General features: G+C 41.7%; 1 protein-coding gene across 1 annotated transcript in view; it reads left to right on the plus strand.

Moving 5' to 3' along the window:
* Positions 1 to 23,779, plus strand: part of ADGRA3 (adhesion G protein-coupled receptor A3) — a 124,504-nt gene that overhangs the window by 26,290 nt on the left and 74,435 nt on the right. Inside the window, exons 2-3 of the mRNA XM_059164658.1 lie at positions 10,026 to 10,097; positions 23,131 to 23,202. Of these exons, the coding sequence (XP_059020641.1) occupies positions 10,026 to 10,097; positions 23,131 to 23,202 (144 nt within the window). The remainder of the gene's footprint in view (positions 1 to 10,025; positions 10,098 to 23,130; positions 23,203 to 23,779) is intronic.

Genomic DNA, 23,779 nt, shown 5'->3' on the forward strand with positions numbered 1-23,779 from the left:
TGTAATCTTTGGTTTGTTAACAGATATGCCAGAAGACAGCATGGCTTAGAAATACCCTTTCTTTCTGTATTTTTTATTTTTTTTAAAGATTTATTTATTTATTTATTAAAGAGAGAGAAAACGAGCATGGGGGTGCGGAGGTCAGGGGGAGACCCCCTGCTAAGCAGGGAGCCTAATGTGGGACTCAATCCCGGGACTCCAGGATTGTGACCTCAGCTGAAGGTTGTCTGTCAACCATCTGAGCCACCCAGGCTCCCTCAAATAGCCTTTCTAAAAACAGTCGTTACAAGGAGACAAAACACTGAAGACAAAATCTCCGACTGAGGCTGAGGACTCGACTCTCCGTCTAACCCGTCTGCGCCTGATTGTCCCGATGGTAATGTTCCATTTGACCTCCCCTCCCCTCCTATAAGTTCCTGATGTCCTTGAGAGGAAACCATCCCGTGAACTGTGGATCACAGCTGCAGCAAAACGTAAACCCTTCACCCAAGTTGTGGTTTGTAAAGGATTGTCCAGGCCTAAAGGTGGATCAAACTACATTTGTAAAGACTTCAAAATTCTTATTGGAGCTCATGACCCTGGATTTCCTGCTTTATAATAATTCATTTACATGCGGTAAGGAGGTGCCCACAGGTGGCTCCATGCAGATGATTGGAAAGACCCTTCCAAAAAGTTTTTGAGGATCCCATCACACATGCCTCAAAAGAACAACAATTCAAAAAGTGAGAAAAGTCACTCCTTGAAGCTACACGCAGGATTTTTTCCTGTGAGAATTGATTGGGCCATGGTATAGGCCTTTAAGCAAAAAAGGGGCAAATCGGTTACAGATTTTTGATTTTGCTTAGAAGAAGTAGAGAGCATTTTGATCTCCAGGACTGCAAAGCTGGTAGTGCCTTGTCTGCTCATTTCCTTAATGGGCTTCTCCCTGAGCTTCATGATTTATTAAAGAAACATAAATTAAGACGGGAGATCACTCCCCTTTTGGAGCTCCAACATCTTGCGCAGCATTTTGAAAGAATTTTAGAACAGAACAAGGGTTGTCAAGCAAATAAAGTCATGGCTCTACAATTACCAGCAACTACAGGGGCGTCAACCAAACTCTAGAACTAACTTCGTACCTGCCCATGTTGACAAGGATACTTGTCAAGACTGTAAGCAAAAGGGACTTTGAAAAAGAGGACTTTGCCCGCAAACAACCTAATTATCCAAGAAGAGGGAGCGCTCAACCTTCAGATCCCTAAGATAATAACACCGATGGGGCTGAGGAACCGCCTCGGAAGCTACTCCCAGTAATTCCTATGAATCATCAGGGTGAAATGAAACTTGACATGAATGAGAGATCTGCCCTGTGCTGGAAGATACCAGAGGTCCCCTTCTACTCTAAATCCCGCCATGATATGCCAGGAATTTCCTCAGGGTAACAAAACTCTTTTGGTGATAGGTGTTAGTCAAGTTCAAAGAGTTCCTTTATCAGAGCCCATAATTCTTTCCCTTGGCCCCTTCCCGAAAACCACGCTTTGCTCTTAGGAGACACTGACTCTGTGAATCTGCAGAAAAGATTTTCTAAATTCGGAGGCCAAATACATTTTGTCTTTCCCCAACCTCATAAATCTGTTAGCTCAGTGTTCAGACATGGGGGTCTGATCTCATTTAACTCCTCAGGCAAGCTTTGCTAGTGCCCCTCGCCAGCCGGCCAGAGCTGGGACCGCTGCCGAGCTCTCCCATTACCACTCACAAGCTCAGGCTGTGCTAGAAGGGCAGAGAGGGGTTCGGGCTGAGCACAGCTTTGAAGCAGGTCGAAGCCAGACAAAGGAAACCATGACCACTTCAGAGGACCCAGCAGCCAGAGAGAACGCAGGAACAATCCAGAAATCTGCTTCTAATGACCTGTGTCCAAAGTTTAACAGGAAACCAGTGAATCACCAAAGTAGTCCTTAGTCACAGTTTACTGTGCACTCTTCAAAAGACTGCAGACCAGGAGCACTCAGACCCAAACATGGAATGAAGCTCCACGGTAGCTTCTAGGAGTGTGAAGGCAGTGAGTGCTGTTTGCAGGGACTGATAGTAATATTAAGAGTTATCGTAAATGTAGAGGAATTGGTTAGTGGTTACCTCATATCAACTTGGAGTAATGAGGTCAGTTTTGCTTACAATTTTCAAAAACATAAGGAAGGAAGTGACCCAGCTTGGCCTGGAACTTTTGCTATTAATGACATTTTACCTCTGTATCAGTTTCTTTTTCTTTCTGTGTGTGATAAATATATTTTAAATGCACACATCGTAACCCGCTGATCTTTTTTTATTAAGGTGATTTTGACTTCTTTCCATCTTTCGTCATGATAGTATCATTTGAATATCGATGAAGATTGGGTTTTGTTTGCACTTTTACTCAGTTAAGTTAAAAAGCCCCCCCCCCCCCATTTAATTTAATCATGCATCACTGGAAGTTTAACTGCTTCTCTTATAAATGAGCTGGTGGCTAATGAGAGCTTCTGAGCTGCGTGAGTGATCGTTCTCTATGACACATGAATGAATCCCACCAACCTCTCCTAAATGTTAAATTCTGAGAGATTTAGCATTTCTACTGCCTTTAATTACGCCGACTGCCATATAATATGCAATCTTCTATTACACAACTTTTTATTTCAGTGCTGTATCATAGTGAAACCTTAATGTGTAAACATTAAGCCGTAATTAAGGATCCAGACTTAAAATTCATCCACAGTTTGTGTGTATGCCAACAGTGACAACGACTGATAAATTCTCAACTTACTCCTTTTCCTAGCAGCTGGAAATTTCCTTTGATACCAATTTTAAGATGGTCCTAATTTTAGAAGGGTGAAAATGTGGAAAACAGTAGCTTAGGACACTTGTATTGCAGTATTAAAAGACATGAACTAGATAGATTCTGGTAGAATTTTTTATTCTCCCCCCTCCCCCAAAAATAAATTCCTTAAGCCTCAGAGAGAGGAAGTCATGAGAACAGCACTGAGGTTTATTCTCCTCATCTGTACCATAGGAAGCTGGGACATTGGGTACATTGTAGATGCTGTGTTATTAGCTCCTTAAGAGGGATCTTTGAATGCAGAACCTTAAATCCAGCCATATTTTTATTTTATTCATTTATTGAAAAGATATTCTGGGCGTCTTGCCAGTTGGATCCTTTGGGAAGCACAGCCAAGTGTTAAGCAGAGGTTAGAAGTACAAGATTTGTGCTGCTGGAGTTGCATCTGGAAGATGAAGGGAAATGAAGCAGACGTGGGCATGCGACCCTTCAGACTGGGATGCAGAGCTGGCCTCTGTGAAAGGAGAGAGGAAAGGAACGACGGTTGGATAGGACAGTTGTGCCGAAGTCTGGGCCACTGCTGCTGCAGAGATCGCCCCTTGGGGAGTCTGTGCTGGCCAGGAATGGAGAATCTGTCACCCCGCTGTGCTGAGTCCTTGGCTGGCATTGTTTACAAAGTGGGCGGACTTTGCTTGGAAACTGAGGCAGATCCCCGGGACAGCTGCAGCTGGAAGTTCTCTGCTAACCACCTCCTTTGCAGGGTCTCTCTTGAAGGAAGATCTGAGGAGTGCACCTCCATGGCCACCAGAGTGTCTTATTAAGTACCTGGTGTCATTCGAATCTTAACTGTGCCACTTGGTTTGAATCTGAACCTGGACAAGTCCCCAAACTCACAGGTTTTAGTTTTATTTTATTTCTTTTTAAAGATTTTATTTATTAGCATAGGAGTAGGGGGAGAGGGAGAGGGAGAAGCAGGCTCCCCGTTGAGCAAGGACCCTGGGATCAGGAGCTGAAGGCAGACGCTTAACCAACCGAGCCTCCCGGGTGCCCTGCAAATTTTAGTTTTAAGGGAAATAATACTGATGTCGTAGGGCGTTTCTGAAGAGTAACTGAGAACAGCCGTATAAGGAGAGGCTGCACGATGGACTCACGTGTTCACTGTTAGATCCATTCTCGTGGGGATGCAGAGATGGTCAGTTTCAGAAAGATCCCCACACGGATTTCACCCAGTCGCGGGAGATACGGCAAATACACAAGTCCCTGTACAGGAATTTCACCAACTGCAAAGTCCTTGTTAAAACAAGGTGATGTGGCAGAGTTGGTGGGCAAAACATCGTTTGATGCACTGGAACTAAAGCCCACCACCCGGAATTTTCTCTGTAGAGCTGAATTAAGGGATGCATCAAGAACTGGGGACACATTGGCAAACAGACTGCTAATATTTCGGACAGAATGTGCATGTTACCGATGGCGTGCTGAATTAAATGTGATTTTAATACAAAGATTTCTCAGATTGATGAGTTTTGCCATCTAGTTAATACTTACTCTTACTTGCTAGGAAGAATTAATTTAGAAAAGAACACTTGATTTTCATTTGCCGGAAACCAAAGAATAAACTGGGACAGAGTGTGCTAAAACAGGCCTTGACAGACTTTCTCTTTCTCCGTAAAGGGCCAGATAGTAAATATTTTAGGCTTTCTTGGCCACGACAGCCTCTGTTGACACTACTCCACTCTGCCGTCATCGCAGGAAAGCTGCCGCAGACAGTATGTGAACAAAATGGGCATGGTCGTTTGCCAAAAATATTTTAAAAACATGGAAATCTATGTTTTATGGAATTTTCATGTATCATAAAATACCATTCTTTTGATTTTTTTTTTTCCCCAACCATTAAAAATGTAAACACCATTCTTAGAAGCCCACAGGCTGTCCAGACAGGTGGTGGGTTGGATTGGGCCACCCCCTGGACTAGGACTTCAGCGAATGTGGGAGTAACCAGTTTTCATTAGCAGGATAAATGAAGCAAAGCACCAAAAGGGACTTATGAGGAGTTAGCATAACTGATTTTAGCTTATCACAGGTGGTCCTAAATTTTTAGAACATGTGCCTATGAAAGTGTCTCAGAAGCTTAGCCTAGCCATATTGTCTGGTTTTTTTTTTTTTTTTTTTAGGATTTTATTTATTTGACAGAGAGATAGCACAAGTAGGCAGAACTGCAGGGAGAGGGAGAAACAGGCTCTCCGTTGAGCAGGGAGCCCAATTCAGGGCTCTATCCCAGGACCCTGGGATCATGACCTGAGCCGAAGGCAGGCGCTTAACTGACTGAGCCATCCAGGCGCCCCTTTTGTATTTGATAAAGATGTAGCAATAGCAAGTATTACTCTACATAATAAATCTAGTGCAGAATCAGTTTGTGTTACTACAGTTTCTGTTGCTTGAGCAAATCCGAGATGTCGAGGGATGGAGAATTTTAAAATGTAAATGTATACCTTCAGTCCTTAGTAGGTCTTTGAGCTTTCTGTGTGAATGCCTAAAGAGCATTCTCTCTTCCCATTCTGCAGCCCCTCATCTGCTATCCCATTTTGTAGGTCCTGTATTTCATCAGAACCAATCCTCTATTCCTGGAATCAACCTAAATATCCAGTCATTAAGTTTCACAAATAATAGTGCAATGAATAATTGTGTTGTCTAAGTATATAATTGCATGATTTAATATATAACATGTATATAGCACAATTGCAAATTTGTCTTTGGGATAAATTTCCAGAAGGGGAATTAATGGATCAAAGGTTGTAAATGCATTTGTACTTTTGCCTTCCATAATGATTATATTGATTGAGAGGAGACTATGAGTGGTGGTTTCCCTCTGATTATAAAATGTGTTATCACGTTTTTCTTGCACTCCTTAAGTGAATTATGATATCTTGTTTTAGTTTTAATTTGCATTTCTCTCATGATTGTGGTTGTATATCCCTTCATACGATTATGATCCATTTGTGTTTACTTTCACTGAACTGTCTTTTTATGGCCTTTGCTAGTTTTTCTACTAGGGATTTTTTTTTAAAGAGCTCTTTATATATTTGGGAAATGAGGTCTTTGTTTTTGGTAATAGTCATAAGTATTTGTTGCTTATCTTTTAACATGGTTTATGATTTTAAAAATGTAGTCCTCTTTACTCCTTAGTTCTAGAAAATCTTTAGTTATTGTAGCTTCTAAATCTGTCAATCTGTCTGCCTTTCATTTTCTCTCTCTTTTTTTTTTTTGTCTGTATGAGACTGCCCTTGTTTTAAATATGGCAGTCTCTTAGTCTTCCCCCTTTCTTTGCTAAGGATACTTGTCACTGGATTTAAGGCCCGCACTAATTGAGGATGATCTCATCTTGAAACTTTCAGCTTCATCACACCTGCAAACATCCTTTTCTCATTAAGGTTATAGTCCTGGGCTCTGGGTGGGCATATCTTTTGGAGTGCCACCATTCGAGCCATTGTAAGAGCACTATTTGATTGTTTTACTTATTTTCTTCTCCAGGGGTCGACTTATATTATATTACTAGTTCAAGAATTATATTACTAATTATATTACTAATGTTTGATTTGAATATTTAGAGCTCTTGACATGTATTTTCAATTCCTCTCTAAAGGAAAATTATTCTGTGCCTTCTGCCATCCAGGGTGTGGGTGCTGTGCCTAGCATTCCATTCTGGGACTTGCAAGAGCAAGTGACTGAGAACTTGTAATACTTAATTTTAATTTTTTCTGCTCCATAAACTTTTTATTTTTTTTTTAAACATGTCTACATTAGGTCTTATTCCTTTTTTCATGTTTCAGCCAAAATGATATATTGAACTAACCTGTGTTAAATGTAATAATGGACGTCAAAGTCTTCTTACAGTGTTTAAATTCAAGAGGCAGGAGCCCAGCATCGCGTTCCTAAGCATTGTCTATAGATCAGGTGGTGTTAAAACGTCGCTAGTAGAGAACAGAAATGGGTATACATAAGCTTTATAACTTTGGTCAAGTTTTATACTTTACATTCAGTTACGTCCTAGAAAGTTTGAAATTTCAAAGATGTCAGCAAAAATATTGATTAGAATGGGTTTTAGGTTTATAATGCTACGTGAGTTTATGCATTTGCTCGCTCCACAGTCTCCAGTCTCAAAATCAAGTATAAAAACTGTCTGCAGAGTAGATTTATTCATACCGAACCTGTTTTCTTGCACAAAATCCTTAAACACACCAAGTAATGGATAGACTGAATATATTAACATGAGGTTGTAAACTGTATTTTTAAGGTTACAGTTATAACTTTTTAAGTGTGATGAAATGTCTTCCTTTTTACTCTTCTCAATAAAATCTATCATTTATTGTACTAAAGCCTTTATGACTGAGCCAACGACAGTCCTTTAGCTGCAACAGTACCGAGTGTAATTCAGCTGGCGCCCTGACAGTTTTTCATAAGCTCCCTCCATATTTGGGAATCATTCTTCACCATACACAGGGCAGACCTGTCACTGAGTCTGTTACCTGGTAGCCTGCGTAGTTTTCCTTTGTTTCTTTAGTTCTCAGTTTATCAGTGATAAATTCTCAGTCACCATCGGGTTCAGCAGTTTTGCTCATGAGAATATGAATACAGAAAATTACAAGAAGCTACAAGGGAACTTGGTGGTCATTCTGGTCTGATTTTTTCCATCTTGTAAGTGGTGACATTGAAGTTCAACTAGAGAGGTGACCTACATCACTTACTGTTGAGGTGGGGGAGTATCCGTTAAAACCTGGGCTTTGGATCTCCACACCATTGTTCATTCCTCTACTTTTAGTGTCTATTCATAGTGCCTCTTAAGTTGCAAACTGTAGCTGCATAAACATTTCTTGAATATAAATAAATGTGAGCCTTTAATCTCAAAGCTTAAAGTATTCCTTCAGTGTTTATTTCTAAGATAGAATTATATGCAAAATTAACTCAATTTCAGACTCTCCCTGGTTAGGAAGTTTCTTATGTTTTTAATCATCAGAGAAAATATTTAATAGTAAGAATTGTCTGCTAGATATTTCAAAAGGCACGACAAGATTATAGAGAGTAAGAGAAACTCATAGAAGCCTCATCACCAAGGTGCTGATCCATTAGGGTGTGTTTTTTCCCAGTCTTTTTTGGTTGTTTTTTTTAATTTTTAAGTTTTTTATTTTTTATCTCTGCAGAGATTCTTTCAATCAGTGATACCAATTTTGTTTGCCTCTGAACTAAGTGCGAGCATTTTCCTTTTTATCAACTTTCCTGTGAAAGAATCCTTTTTTAATGGACGCTTGAAGTTTTCTTTGAATGTGCCATCATTTTACTCTTCCTCTTACATAATGCTGAAATAAGGTCACAGGGTATCCTTCTTGTCAGACTTGGGGACGTGTTTAGGGATGATGTTCTGAGCAGCATGGTGGGAGGTTCTTGAGGATACAGTGAGGGGCTGCTTGAGAAAGCTTTTTTCAGTGACCTTGGTGGCTGTGAAAGAGAATGAGTTTGCTTTTGCCAGAGCCAACCACCTCATTTGTAAAAACCTTTGTAATTTTGATTAGAGAAAATGGTATTGTATTTTAACTGTAGTGTTTTTGACCACCATGTTTTCTGTTTTCTTGGTCCCAATGGTCGACAATGCCCTGTCCTTGTTTTAGCCATGTCTTAGGGGAGAGGCAAGATATTACACGGTAATATACTTTGATTGCAAGTAACATTAGAATGAGAGAGGATGTGTGTCTTAGAACCAAGGAAACAGAATCTGAAATTTAATTAATACTCATTGAATGTGTCATGCGTTTCCTAATTTCTTTCTAGTGTTTATGAGGTAGATATTGTTCTTCCTGTTTTACGAATGAGGAACGCTTACAGAGAGGTGGAGGGACTGGCCAAGATCAGTGGAACTTGAAAGCAAGAGAGCTGAGCTCGAAAACCGGTATCCTTGACTCGAGAAGCTCGTAATAATCATCCCACAAAATAGGCTCTGAAAGGTGAATCAGTCTGAACAGAGATGTTGTTTTTGATTCCACTCATATCAAAAGAAAATCAGATGTCAAATGGCTATTTTTGTTTGAAGACAAATAATTAAAGGTTTTTCATTTAGAATAATGAAAGTAGAGAAACTAAAAATGAATACCTGAACTCCCAAGGACCCAGAGGCATTCTGTTATTTGTATATACATAGAATTGCTGTGTTGCACCATCTGGGGGAAGGGGGCCCTGTGCAACTTTGTACCCCGTGTGAAGGGCACCCCTGAAGTGCATCGCGGAGTGTGATGCAGAACTTTCTGCCCATGAGGCCAGCAGCGTGTCTCTCTGGACCTATGTTGACATATGTTGAACGGGAGGTTTGCAGTCGAGATTTTTTGGGTTTGTGATCTGGTTCTGGCATTTGCTCCGGTCCCCCTGGGCCGTTAACCTAGTTAATTTTTCTCTGCCTTGGTTTTTTCATGTTCTTATCTCGATGTCTGAATCAGGTAGCTTTAGCACATTCACTTTCTTTATGGAGAATCTTCATTCGTGCTTTAGCTGCAGGGGGCGCATAGCTACAATGCCTAGAGGGGGAGCAAGAACACGGAGTGTCTTCTTAGGCAAGTCCCATCGTGTGGGTGACTTGACTCCGACTTCTTGAAAGAAATTCTTGGTGTTCGGTCGTATCTTTAAGAGCATTGTCCTGATACATCAGATGGAGTATTACAGTAGATCTGCCCGTGCTGTCTGTATGTTAGGGTGTGTAAAGGATGTTTTCACACATGGAGACAGTAGATTTGCATACTGTTAAATTACAAATAATGTTCAGCATTGAAAGATCTAGAGGATGCTTTATTTCTTTGTAAGAGCAATATTTTATAGTATGTGACACATTTTTCCCATTAAGTTTCTAGTTTTTAAGTAAGTATGCGACTTATATAAGTTGATTAATTATGTAAGTATATGTGGTGTTCTTCTCATATGGAACTTGGGAGCTATTTTCTGTTCACTTATCTCCCTTTTTACCTTAAAATTTTTAGTCAAATGTGATGGGAACAATTTAAGAGGTGATAAGATGAGTGGGCTGTTTTAGGTGACTTCTCAAAGACAGAGAAAGAAGCTCCTGTTTTTGTCAGGCATCTCAAAAACTGCCTAATAAGTGACTTCTTAGAATCCCTTGTAGGTTTAAAAATAAGGAGCTAAATTATTTTGATATTGATGGTGTACATATATTCTGCAACTTACTTTTTTTTCCTGTCATTTTTAGGATTCTGAGTAACAATAAAATATCCGAGCTGAAGAATGGCTCATTTTCTGGGTTAAGTCTCCTTGAAAGACTGTGAGTATTTTTTAATATCTTATTATTATTTTACTTACTGCCTTTTTTTTGTTATGAGCTTTCTTTGAGTGAAAGATAATACTTAGCCGCATTTTTATTTTAAGTCTTTTTCTGAACTCCCGACTTTTTAAAATAAAAATTTGGAGTTTTCCCAAAATTTTATTATAAAAAAGTTTAAGAATAAAATTTCAAGAAACAGTTATTTAATTGGATGTTGGCAAGCTTTCTGTAAAGGGCCAGATAGTAAATAATTTAGGCTCTGTAGGCCATATGGTCTCTTTCACGATGCCTCGGTTTTGCCAGTATAGTGGGAAAGCAGCAAGAGACAATAAATAAATGAATCGATGTTGAGGTGATGTTATTTGCAAAGTGGGCTGGGGATCATGATTTGCTGACCACTGGCTTTTGGAGCAGAGATGCTGTGTCGAAGTTCTCTCATGAAATGTGGTTGGGGCTTATAAAATAGTCAAGTAGAATTTAAACACCTAAAGGAGGGAGGGAACTTTTTGGATCAACTTTGATATGTTATTCATATGTCTTTGAATGCAATAATTGTGTTTTGCTTAGAAATTAGGTCTAATTTTGTTCATGATCAGATATATTAGTAGTAGTGCTTATTTTTTTTGCCTTGGATTTTACAGAGTGCATATTTAATTTGCTTGTATTAGGATTGATTGTCCTAGATCACGTTTCAAATTCTTCTTATTACTCATACATTTAGGATTATATTTTAGGACTTTTTTTTCTTCTTTTTCCTTTGGTGTTGGCTAAACACCCAACGTGGGGCTTGAACTCATGACCCTAAGATCAAGAGTTGCATGCTCTGCTGACTGAGCCAGCCAGACGCCCCTCAAAAACATTTCAGATGTATGTAAGGTTTGAGTAATATAAGGAAGCTCTACTGTGAGCCTCCCCAGTTCTGTGAAATTAGAGATTTCCCTTACTTTCTTGGTTCTGTGTGCTCTGCTTCACTCTTTTTCTTTCTGTGTGGTCTTCCCTTGACCATCTTTCCCAGTGGTTTCTATAAACTCCCACAAGACATTATTGCTTTGATCACATATGTGTTATTTAAGCATGTATGTAAGAGTTTTTATTTATCCTTTTATATTCTCTGTTCTTTTCATTGCTCATGTCTTAAATCAAAAGTCTTTTTTTTTTTTTTTAAAGTAGTCCTCATGTGCAGCATTGAGCGCAACACGGGGCTTGAATTCATGACCCTGAGATCAAGACCTTAGCTGACATCAAGCGTCAAGACACTTACCCAGCTGAGCCACCCATGTGCCCCTTAAATCAAAAGTCTTAAAATCAGGTTTTTCCATTTTTTATAAACATATATAAAAATAGCGCTTTTCCATATATGAAGTAGCAGTACCTTCATACGTACACGTACACGTGTATATGTATGTATGTACACAGACACATGTGTATAGTGTTCAGTGCTTAATTCTCAGATTTTGTTGCTTCTGTTTTCATTCAACTATTCCTGCTCTGTTCCACGTAGGCCATGTGCCTCAGAGGGGCCGGTCATACCTAAGCCCCAGGCCCGACTCCACGGCGGACGGCCCTTCACTCACATTCCATGGGCCCAGGGTGAGGAACGGGCAGTGACCAATTTAACTGAGTCAGGATTTGCTCAGCACTTTTTGGGAAAGGAATTTCCTTACTGTCAACAGAACAGATGGTTGCACAGCCTAGAGACTGCTGCCACTGGCTTGGGCCGGAGCCGACACACCAAAGATCAGGGAGTAGAGCCCATCTTGGTCAGCAGCAGGGAGGCTGGAGGGGCCTTGCTGAAGTAAGGTGAGGCAGTATGTTCTCGTTGGGCTTTCTGTTTCTTGTAAGAAAAGTCATTGTGCTTGACAGATAGCCTTAGCATGTTGCACAATGTCAGGCACTGAGTAGCTGCTTGGTTAATAATGGAAGGATCAGTGGGATCTCTTTTTCCCCAAGGAAGGATGACGGGGATGCCTAGGTTATAAATGTTGTTTGTTGTGTTTATAAACATGTTTTAGTTTTGGCTGCTAGAGTTGCTGTGGTTGTCCATGCACATCATACAAAGTATGGGTGTGAATAACTACCCTTTTTACACATACTTTTTAATTTCATTTTGGTCTCTGACTTATTTTCCATCATTTATTGATGAGAAATCCCTATACAGGATAGAAACATACCAGGTTGCCACACCTGTTAGGTGATAGGAAGATGCTGCTGTGATTGTTTTTAGCTAAGGGTCTGTTTATACCTGAATCCCAGAACACCACCTCTCTTTTGTAGGATCACAGATATAGATAGGATAGATAGGACTCACACATGCATACGTATGTGTACTACATATATGAGTGTGTGTGTATATATATATACACATATACACAGACTAAGACCCCAGTGATGACTTTGGGAACTGGGCCGTCTCTATTGGAAAACATTTTTACCTAAGCTCTGCATTTCCTACAGACCCTTCAAAGCCCACACCTGAGTCTTGACCTCACTGCCGCTGTGTGGGACCTGCCCCCCGTACTGTCACCATGGGAGAACAGCACACCACAGAAAGAAAGAAAAGGAGATAATATGGCTAGGCTCTTCCTGTCTGGTTTTGAGAAGGAAGGACAGGGGGCAAGGGTTCCAGAGGAAGCGCCCTATCAGTAGGGCCTTTGTGAGCATGAGCTCAGACAGAACTCCTTATTCCTGCAGGTTCCTGCTGGGACCAGTAGCTGGAAAGGCCCCAGATGGCCTGAGAGCTGAGGCTGACTGGTCCTTTGTGGAAACTCCCTGGTCTTTGGTTTATCTTGTGCTCTAAAAATTAGGTAAAACAAAGGAATCCCATAGCCAGTGGCTTGACCTTTTGCGAGGAGTTCATGACCAAATACTGATGAATGTCTTCCCAGGCCTTTCCTGGTATAGCTCCATTCATCTTCTGTGGGCGTGGCAAGTCGGTGTTGGTGCAGGGTGATAAGGAGGGAGGCTTGGGGGGCTTGAGGTTTTCCTTCCCCTGTAGCCCAGCACTGTGTTTCTCGCAGTTACACATTCTACAGCCTTGCTCTTCTCTGCTTTGCTGTACTGATGTTATAGCTAAAGCCTGTATAGATTTTGTAATTTCCATGCCACCTCCTTGAATAACCTCTTAATTCTTTCTACTCTTTTCATAGCTTTTCTCATTTTCCCTCTCTACCAGGTCATCTAACTTTTAACTAACCTACTCCACGTCTGTGTCCCACTGTGTTAAGACTATCTTGTCTTCCTTCATGTCAGTCAACTTTGTTCTTTGAGTTGTAAGCTTTGTATTCTTCTGTGATTTTTGTCACTGTAGGATTCTATTCATGTACTCTGGTTTGCTTGGGATCTCATCATAAATCTGTGAAATATCTTAGGGGTCTTCTCTTCCAAGACCCCGCAGAGACTTGAGGACTTTGGGTTCTCTGTGTATCAGACACAAGCTGTGTGAATGCAGTGGTTGTTACCAGACTGCTCATGGTTGCTGTAACAAGATACCATAGACTGGGGGCCTCAAGCAGCAGACATTTATTTCCTTCTACTTCTGGGGGCTGGAAGTTCAAGATCCAGGCACTGGCAGGGTTGGTTTCTTGTAGGGCTGTGGGGAAAGGATCTGTTCCGGGCCTTTCTCCTTGGCTTGTAGATGGCTTTCTTCTCCCTGTGTCTTGCCATGGTGTTTCTTCTGTGTGTGTGTGTGTGTGTGTGTGTGTGTCCACATTTCCTCCTCTTATAAAAACACTGGTCACATTGAATTAGGGCCCACTCCAATGTCATCATTTTTGAGTTTATTATCTCTTTAAAGAACCCATCTCCAAATACAGTCCCATTTCCAGGGAAGAAGCGTTTGGACTTCAACAAGAAGTTTTGGAGGGGACAATTCTTAAGACAATGATGTAACATTTTTGTAGATTTGCTAATGTCTGTTTTCTTTGCCTGTTCCTAATTCCCAATTATTCTGCCTTGGAAGGGATGAAAGAACAGAGAAAAAGGACTTAGTTTTTGGCTATTGAGTTCCAAAAGTCTTACCGAGTCCAATACAGAAAAGAAATTTGAGAAAAGGTAACATAAGAGGAACTTCCTCCTTTTCTAGATATATATTCTATGGGCTCACTGGGGAGTGAGAGGGAATGTAGAAAGATCTTATATGTTGGTGAGTCCCTAAGAAGGGTCTCTCTTTGCTTCCCCATCCCTATTGGTTTAGGGAAAGGACAGGGGAAAAGACCAAGTAATAAAACCAATATATGGTTCTGAATCTAAGAGCAAAGGGTCTTTGAAGCCTCTTTCCTGGAGAAGAAGCAAACCCTTGGAATTTCCCAGGGCCCATTGAAATATAGGGGCAGAAGAACTGGTCACATAGCCATTGAGGCACATGGGCTAGGACAGTCCTGTAGAGTTTCCCAGGGGGAACAGCAGACTGGCCCTTGTTGAGCAAAGAGATGTGGTTGTTTGCAAAGAGCTGGCAGTAAGTGACTTATTTAGGGTCTGGGCTAGTTAAGTTGAGTTCTGGACTGAAGACGTAGCTAGCTGCTTAAGTGACTTGAGGTCTTTGTAAATGACATCAGTTTCAAAATTTTTGGAGTGTCTGATTTTATTCCTTCACTGCTTGTCCTTCCTGCACGTTTCTCCTTAGGTCTTCCATATGTGAGCCTGAGAGCATTCGGTGCTCCAGCACTGGGCTGAAAACCACTCCCCTCTGCCCTGGGAACCCTCAACCAATGCCTGAGAGCAGATGGTGGACAACCACCTGACCACCCCACCTTTCAGGAGGGGTGACCCCTCGGCTGCTCTATGCTCGCTTCCACAGTTCCCCACTGGGACTGGAGGTCTCCTCATCAGTGCCCCTTGCATGGGCTTCCTTCTCATTAAAGGCTGGTTGCGTTTAATTAACTAGCAAGTACACTTCAGAGATTAAGGAAATCTGCACGTCAAGCTGCCTCCGTCAGTTCCTTTGATTTGAAGGATAGCTTCTGAAGGGGATTCATTTTCTCTCCCTCACTCCCTCTCTGATATAATAAAACAAGCCTGGGTGCACATATCCTTCATTTTAGTGTATTGTGATTCTTCCTCTTTTTTTTTTTTTAAAAAGGTTTATTCATTTGAGAGAGTGAGAGTGAGCATGCGAGTGGCGGTGGTTGGTGGGGGGGGGCGTCAGAGGGAGAGAATCTTTAAGCAGATTCCCCACTCAGCGCAGAGCCCAACTCAGGGCTTGATCTCACTACTGCTGAGATCTTAACCTGAGCTGAAACCAAAAGTCGGACTCTTAGCTGTCTGAGCCACCCAAGTGCCCCTAGAGTATTGTGGTTCTCGTTATGTATTTAGTGACACTCCTCTATAGACTTATTACTGACACTAAAATGACATACCAGCAATGTGTTTGACTCCCAAGCTTCTGTTTTATCCCAAATGATGGGTCCAGGTCACCATAGCATCTCTTTCTAGCTGTTGCCAGGGCCAGCCGGAGCCAGTAAGAGTGACGAGGGATGTTTAGCCATGGGGCTTTGAGAAAGTTTTCCTGGCTCCTGAGGAATAAAGGAATAAAGAATCCATTCTTTGTCATGACTTTGTGCTTGGAGGTGGTTTGTGGACCTTGGCATAGCCTGTCACGATTGAGGGTCAGCCTGAAGGCCGAGTTGACTTTCTGGGAAGGTCAGAGAAACATGGAGAAACCACTTACGCTGTTCTAGGTCTTTATTTCCCTTAATGCCAGAGAATTTCCTTTATTGCTGAAACCTTTTTGAGAAGACGTTTCTGATACTTGCAATTTAAAAAAGTGTCTTTTCTGCTACACTTGACATTCTTTCCTAAAGGAGTTCACTCTGTTTTCTAGGAACTATTAACACACTGCTTTAATTTTGTTTCAGCAATTCTTGGGCACTTTTTCATTTATGTTTTAATGCTCCAGCATAGTTGGATGTAGCAATAGACCCTAAAGTTCAACTCCAGTTCCCTAGGGAAGCTGTGATTGGTAAGGGAAGGGGAGATGTTAAATGAAAGAATCTAGCTCTAAATATCTTTTGGCAATGCCTGATTAATATGGCTGTTATTAAGTATTATATAATATGTCTTTTTCTTTATTATTAAAGAAAAAGTGTATCTTTAAATCAAAAAGTGTATCTTTAAATCATATTACAGTTCTCATGAGCGGTTTAATGTAGAAACACATGTAGTACATCATTGGCCACAGATTTATGGACTGCTTTAGCTAAATCAGTGCTTGTTGTAGATGTGGTTTAAAATCTGAAAAGGGAAACATATGTTTTAAAAAAAATGGAACTGACACATATTTTTTTTTGCAGAGCTATTTTGCTTATCCAATACAAGTCAAAAATATGTCAACTGAACTTTCTCCTAAAATATCATTTCTCTTCGAGGTGTAGGATGGGGATCATTTGGGCTAGGGGGAGACAGACACTAATAGGTTGGGCCTGAAGATTAATTTTACTTCCTGGGACTTAAAAAGTTGGGAACAAAAAACAATTTTTATTAATGAAAATTTTAAAACATACAAATTTAAAGAATTAATGTAGTAATCTCCCATATCACCAATTTGTTTACCCAGATGCAATAATTAGCAATGATTTGCTATCATTTTTTTTGCTTTCTCTTGGAACGTGCCTACACATACCACACATTTGCCAAATTACGTGAAGTCAATTGCAGGCCTCATGACCCTCTGCCTTTATTGAGAAATGTAAGTAGTTATGAGTGAGATGCAGCTGTCTCTGTGTTGCCTGAGTTTATGAATATCATAATGATTTTGTAGCTAGCTGTAATTTACCAAAAAGACTTTTGTAGTGAAGGTCAGGTAACATAATTCTGTCTCTCAGCCATGATGTAGTTTTTTTATCCATTTATCAACTGTCTTCATCTGGCTGCTGTCACAAAATACCATAATGGGGTAGCTTGCAAACAACAAACATTTATTTTTCAACAAACATTTTAGTTTTGGAAGCTGAGAAGTGTAAGATCAAGGTGCCAGCAGATTCATTGTTCAGTGAGTGACTGCTTCTTAGTTGGCTGTAACCTCACATGGCAGAAGGGAAAGAGGACACTCTGGGGTCTCTCTTATAAAGGCATCAATCTCATGCATTAGATCTTGGCTCTCATGACCTAATCACCTCTCAGAGCCCCCCCCCCCCCCCCCCCCATAATTCCATCACTTTGGGAGGTAGGATTTCAAAATACGAATTTTGGGAGGACACAAACATCCAGACCATAGCCGTGTCCATCTGCACTCTGTAATGTCTGTCAGTCCCTCTCAACTGAATAGATGGACGTAGACCCTGCCTGGGTGGAGCTTTGTTCTCTCCGTGAAGGTGGTTTAAGCAATCAGTAGAGAGTGACAAGGGCCCCAGCAGAGAAAATACAGGGCACTGTTATTCAGAGAATTTTTTTTTTTTTTTTTGAAAGAGGAATGCTGTTCAAGGTGTAAAGGATTTGTAGGAGTTAGGCAAGAAAACCAGGATAGAGGTGAGGATAGATGCTGGGGGAGAGTGTGTATGTCAAGGGCAGAGCAACCGTGTGCCAAGGTCTGGAGGTGAGAGAAATAGGACTCTTTCTAAAAATGTCTGAAATATGACTAGTAATATGAAGAGAGAAAGGCTGGCTAAGTGTTAAAGAAAAGTGTGGAGCAGAGTGGGACGTCAGGTAAGGCCAGGGCCGTGGAGGGGCTTGTAAGTTACTTTAAAGAGTCTGGACTTTATTCTGAGGGAGCTGGAGCTCTTAGAGGTTTTAACCAGTACATGTTCAGTTTTATGCTTGGGAAGATCACTTTATTTATTTATTTATAATTTATTTATAAAAGATTGTTTATTAATTTGAGAGAGAGAGAGAGAGGGTGTGAGCTAGAGCACAAGTAATGGGGAGTGGCAGAGGGAGAGGGAGAAGCAGATTCTCTGCTGAGCAGGGAGCTCAACACAGGACTTGATCCCAGGACCCCGGGATCACGACCCGAGCTGAAGGCAGACACGTAATTGACTGAGCCTCCCAGGCACCCCAGGAAAGTCGCTTTAAATGGAGAGTAGATGAGAGGAGCGAGGACAGCGGCCAGCACTGTGTGGGCGTGATGATGGCGAGGAGGAGGGAGAGGTGAATGGCTTTCCCACAAGGCTGGAAGGCTGGACTGTACCACATCTAATAGCTTTTTTCAATGAATAAAAGTTATCAAACATGCAGAGAATTTGAAAGAATGGTATCTCTAGCACTTTGATTTAACCATTGCCAATTTCTTGGCATGTTTGCTTTATCTGTCTCCCTCTTGCTCTAGGTGTAAATTGACTCAGTTCCTTTAGTAAATCTCCACTATTGTCAGTCAGAAAGATGTGTTTAAATCCTGACTTCTGGCTTGGCCACTCAGAATTGGGCCTAGTTTCATAATCTTTTTGCATGTGAGTTTTTTATCTGCAGCCAGAATCCTATCTTTTGGGATTGATTCTGAGAGCTTAATGGAGTGGTAGGTGATAGATACCAACTTGCTGAAATTAGTGATTTGTGTAACTAAGGAGACCAAAGAGTTAGAGCTGGACTTCAGGCTTGGCTGGATCCAGGGGCTCAGCATTAATTCTTTTCCTATCTTTTGGCTTCATTAGACAGGCTCTTATTTATTTATTTATTTTTTAAGTAAGCTCTGCACCCAACACAGGGCTTAAATTCATGACCCTGCGGTCAGGAGTTACATACTTGATCTACTGAGCCAGCCAGGTGCCCCCTACACAGGCTCTTAAATTATGGTAGCAAGAGGGTCTTGGGGTTACCTCTTGACCTCTAATTAAACCAGTGGAAGTGGCCATTCCGTGTCTGCATCTATCTCTTCTCCACTGCCCCAGGCCCTAGGTTTAGTTGGACCGGGTTCATATAATCCTGCCAAGTTACTAAGACTACAGTGTTTAAAAAACCTGGTTGGAGATTGATCCAGGGCCATACCTGGAAGAGTGGTGCTGGGGATTCTGGAGCACTGTCTGTACCAGATGGTCTATGAGAGAAGTAGGTGTGCTTCTCTACAGTGCAAGGGAGAAGACAGCAAAAAAAAAACCTAAAAAAAAACACAAAAAAACAAAAAAACAAAAAAAAACCCAAACCCCAAAACCTAAAAAAAATGTTTGGCACAGCAATTAAACATAAAATAATTGATAGCAGTCATAGTTTGAGTTATCATTGTTAAATTCTGGGACCTTTCTTATATGCTTTCCTTCCTCACCTCCACCTACTCTAAAGGTTTTGAATCCCCCCCCCCCAATAGGAATGCATTTTATTTATTTATTTTTTAAGGTTTTGAATTTTTCAATGAATGACAGTCTTCCCCTTTCTCCTCTGGCCCTCAAAACAGAGCGGGTGGGTAGAGTCTCCTGAGGTCTGTGCCCTAGATGTGCATGCTTGGCCTGGCGCTGGGGGCTTTCGTGTTAGTGGGCCAGTGTCTTCATCTGGGTTTTCCCAGGAGCAGGTCCTGAGATGGAATTTTGGGTTCAGGTGGTTCATTTGAGTGGTGGTCCGAGAAATCTCACAGATCAGGGAGTGGGACAATGAGAGGGCCGGTGTGTGGTGCCTTCCTGGGGGAGCACACTTCATCCTTATCCCCCTAGAGGCCGGGCTGCTCTTGCTCCCCTCTCTCGTGGGGTGGCGGTTCTTCCCAGCATCCCTTATGCCCTTCAGTTCTGACTTCCCTGGAGTGGCTCTTAGGAGTCAGCCAGCTGAGAGAAAGGCTGCGGGACAGAATGGCGGGTCGGGGGGCATCCATCCTAGGCTTGCTGTCTGCCACTGGAGCCATTTGGGCCCCCGGCAGGTTTTGGGAATAAGGGATGCTGAGGCCATGGCATTTGTAGCAGGGAACTTATTCTCTGCCTGGTTTTCTTTTTCTCTTCCAAGTTGCTACACCAAAGACATCTCTTTCTTTACTCCTTAGTTAAGAGGAGAACTTAAAAGCTGATTAGAAATTCAGAGAGAAGGGTAGGATTGGTGAGTTTACCTGAATATCTCTTGAAACTTTTGTTACTGTCCAGTTCCATTTTGTGAAGCTACCTGGCCTTTTTAGATATTTTCGCTTACTTTATTGAAAAAAAATATCTTAGAGGCTGTGGTACCAAAACAAAAAACCCAAACCAAAAAAAAACCCAAAACAAAACAAAAACCCAAACCCAAAAAGTTAGGTCAGTTGCCAGCATTGACAAAGCTGTTTTCTTGTGGAATAGCAAATCTGAGTTCTGATCAATGAAATACTTAGTAATGGTAATCAGAGCATAGATTTTATGCTTAATGGTTATTTTTTTTTAAGATTTTATTTATTAGAGAGAGAGTACACAAGCAGCGGGAGTGGCAGAGGAAGAGGGAGAAGGAGACATACTGCTGAGCAAGGAGCCCGATGCGGGGCTCGATCCCAGGATCCTGGGATCCCGACCTGAGCCGAAGGGTGATTCTTAACTGACTGAGTCATCCAGGTGCCCCAGTTATTTATTTATTTTTTCTTAAGAGTTATAACATACTGGGGGTTCAGTATTATTTAGACAAGTAGGGCTCTGATTTGGGGAGGAGAGTGGAATGGCGGTTCTGCCCCCCCCCCCCCCCCAAAGAATACTTGGTGTGTGACTCTGGGAGTAAGACTCCAGAAAGGGGGAACAGGATTTGCTGTCGAGCATGATGCTTCTGGGGTTCACAGACTGCACTTACTTCCAGAGAAGTGTTATTGAGGTGTTCTGACCAGTGTCTATCTCCATGTATTAAACAGCGTGGCCAGTGTGGGAAAAGCCAGTGTCAGTGACACAGCAAGAATGCTGGGGTGCCTGGGTGGCTCAGTTGGGTAAGTGTCTGCCACTGGCTTAGGTCGTGATCCTAAGGTCCTGGGATGGGCTCCTACATCAGGCTCCCTCCTCAGTTAGGAGCCTGCTTCTCCCTCTGCCACTCCTGCAGCTTGTGCTATCTCTCACTCTGTCAAATAAATAAATAGAATCTTTAAAAAAAGGATGCCAGACTTAACAGTAAATAAACGAGCGCTGCCACGAAGGGCAGATGGCCAGTCTCATCAGGATGTTTTTGTAAAATTTTCAGGAAACCTGTTCAGAAACTAAAGCCAGTGTTGTCATTAGTATATATCAATACTTTGAATGAACCATTAGAAAAAAAAATAGCATGTTATGAAGCAGGCCATACATCAGGTAGTTTCCATTAGCTGATGTGATGGTAAAATTGAATGTGCTTCCTTTCACTGGATGGAAGAAAATAATATCGGTCGGTGCACACTACAGTAAGACTTGCTTGGGTGCTTCTCTTCAGCACAGATAGACAAGAAAAGTCAGACACTTTCTGAGTTGGTGTGGTTTGAAAAAGGTATACGCTGGATTTTTCTCTAGTTTATAGACTGTTTGGGCTCAGGCTAACATTCCATGATGGGGCAAACATTATAGAAGATCCCAGAGACATGTCACATCAGTGTCATGCTAACAGGTGGCACTGGTGGCTCAAGACACACTTCTAGGAAGGCCTTTTATTTATTTATTTATTTTAAAGATTTTATTTATTTATCAGAGAGAGAGAGGGGGAGAGAGCGAGCACAGGCAGGCAGAATGGCAGGCAGAGGCAGAGGGAGAAGCAGGCTCCCTGCTGAGCAAGGAGCCCGATGCGGGACTCGATCTCAGGACGCTGGGATCATGACCCGAGCCGAAGGCAGCTGCTTAACCAACTGAGCCACCCAGGCGTCCCATATTTATTTATTTATTTATAAAAATTTTAAAAAAGATTTTATCTATTTATTTGACGGAGATCACAAGTAGGCAGAGAGGCAGGCAGAGAGAGAGGAAAGCAGGCTCCCTGCAGAGCAGAGAGCCTGACCTGGGGCTCTTTCCCAGGACCCTGGGATCATGACCTGAGCCGAAGGCAGAGACTTTAACCTACTGAGCCACTAGGTGCCTCTAGGAAGACTTTTAAGTCTCCAGTAAGTAAGGGACTAGAGGACCTGGTGAGGTGGTTTGTAGTGGGCGTTGCTCTGTGGTTCTGGATGGTTTCACCAACTCTGTGTGCAGCCCTATGCCATGTGTATTTATAAGGAGATGTCACACACGTCCTTATAACACCAAGGTGTTGCCACTGTTAGGTAAATAAGGGAGAAGGGGAGGACAAGAGAAATTGCAAAGGGTTTCTGTGCATAGTCTGATGACAGGTGCCTGAGAGGTGACTGGAAGCCACTCCTGGCTTCAGCAGGCAAGGTTCTGAGTGAGTCCCCCTCAAGGGTGTGACAAAGCTCAAGAGTGGGCCAGCCACTGTTCTGTTTCTGAGTGCTCCTGTAGTTGACTGTCTGCTATCTTTGAGACCTGTGTGAACTTTTGTGTGGGGCCACTTGGGTCCCAAGCTGGGCCCAGGCTTCCACCAGAGAGCAGCAGCCTTAGCAAGAGGCCCAGATCCTCACTGGTGGAGGGCTACAGCTGTGGGGCTCACCACTGGCCCCTGGTGGCAGTGTGCTGACATGGTAGGGCTGTGCACAAGAGTGGGAGTAGATTGAGACCGCCCTCAGATGCCCTAGCCTTAGGGGCTGCTGGAACTTTGCTTTGAGCTACATGTTGTGAATGATCACATTTTTATTTTATAGGAATCCTAACCATAGAAGCCCAGGGAGGGAAAAGATGAAAAATACGAAAAATGAAATGACATGAATTTTAAGAGTGTATATTTTAGAAGATGGTTTTTAAAAATTCATTTTAATTGTGTTCACAAATATAATTTCTGATTTGTTTTGATAAAACTCAAGTATAACATACTAAGAATAAAACTGTAGAAAGAATATATAGGCTCGTGGCTTGGCCATAACTTTGAATTCAAACGAAATAGGGACATATATATCCTTTTTTGTATGTGCCTTTATTACATTGACCAAAACAAATGGCTTTGGAATCAGATTTCTTGAATTTGAATTCTGGCTGTGCCACTTGCTATAGAGGTTAACCTTTTTGGTGTTGATTTCCTCCCAGTATTGTTGTTTTCTGTGTGGCAGGTATCTGTAGTTTGCCTAAATATTTGTTATAGTGCTTATAAGTGATAACTTTTATTCTGTTTTTAACAGGGACCTCCGAAATAATCTCATTAGTAGTATAGATCCAGGTGCCTTTTGGGGACTTTCATCGCTAAAAAGATTGTAAGTATTTGAATTGCTTGCCTACAAATTTGAACTGTTCTTTTATTTTTCTTTATTTCTTTTTTTCTTTTTGAAGGTTTTATTTATTTTACAGGGAGGTAGAGTATGCATGAGAGAAAGAGCGTGTGTGCATGGAAGCCTGAGCAGGGGAGGAGCAGAGGGGGAGGGACAAGCAGACTCTGCCCTGAGCGCAGGACATAGGTCTCCATCTCACAACCTTGAGATCATGACCCAAGTTGAAATCAAGAGTTTCAGGACCTGAGCCACAATCAAAAAACTGACCGAGGAAGCACCTAGGCATCCCTGGACTGTTCCTTTTATAAGGAGCTGTTACCCTCCTTCAAATTTTAACATGATTAAAAGAAATGGATTTTAAACAATTTTTAGTTTATTGACTAGGTCCATGATAGAAAAAGGAATATTTAATATAGGTAGTGTAGAAAGTGGCTAATTTGTGCAATAATTTGATTTGTTTGATGATAGATGGTTGAATCCTTCTTACGCTAAGGAAATGATTACTGTATTGGCTTTGAAGTGATGATCATATGTCATGCATAGTGGTATGAATGCATGCAAA

Source organism: Mustela lutreola, chromosome 1, assembly GCF_030435805.1.
Source record: "Mustela lutreola isolate mMusLut2 chromosome 1, mMusLut2.pri, whole genome shotgun sequence".
NCBI lineage: Eukaryota > Metazoa > Chordata > Mammalia > Carnivora > Mustelidae > Mustela > Mustela lutreola.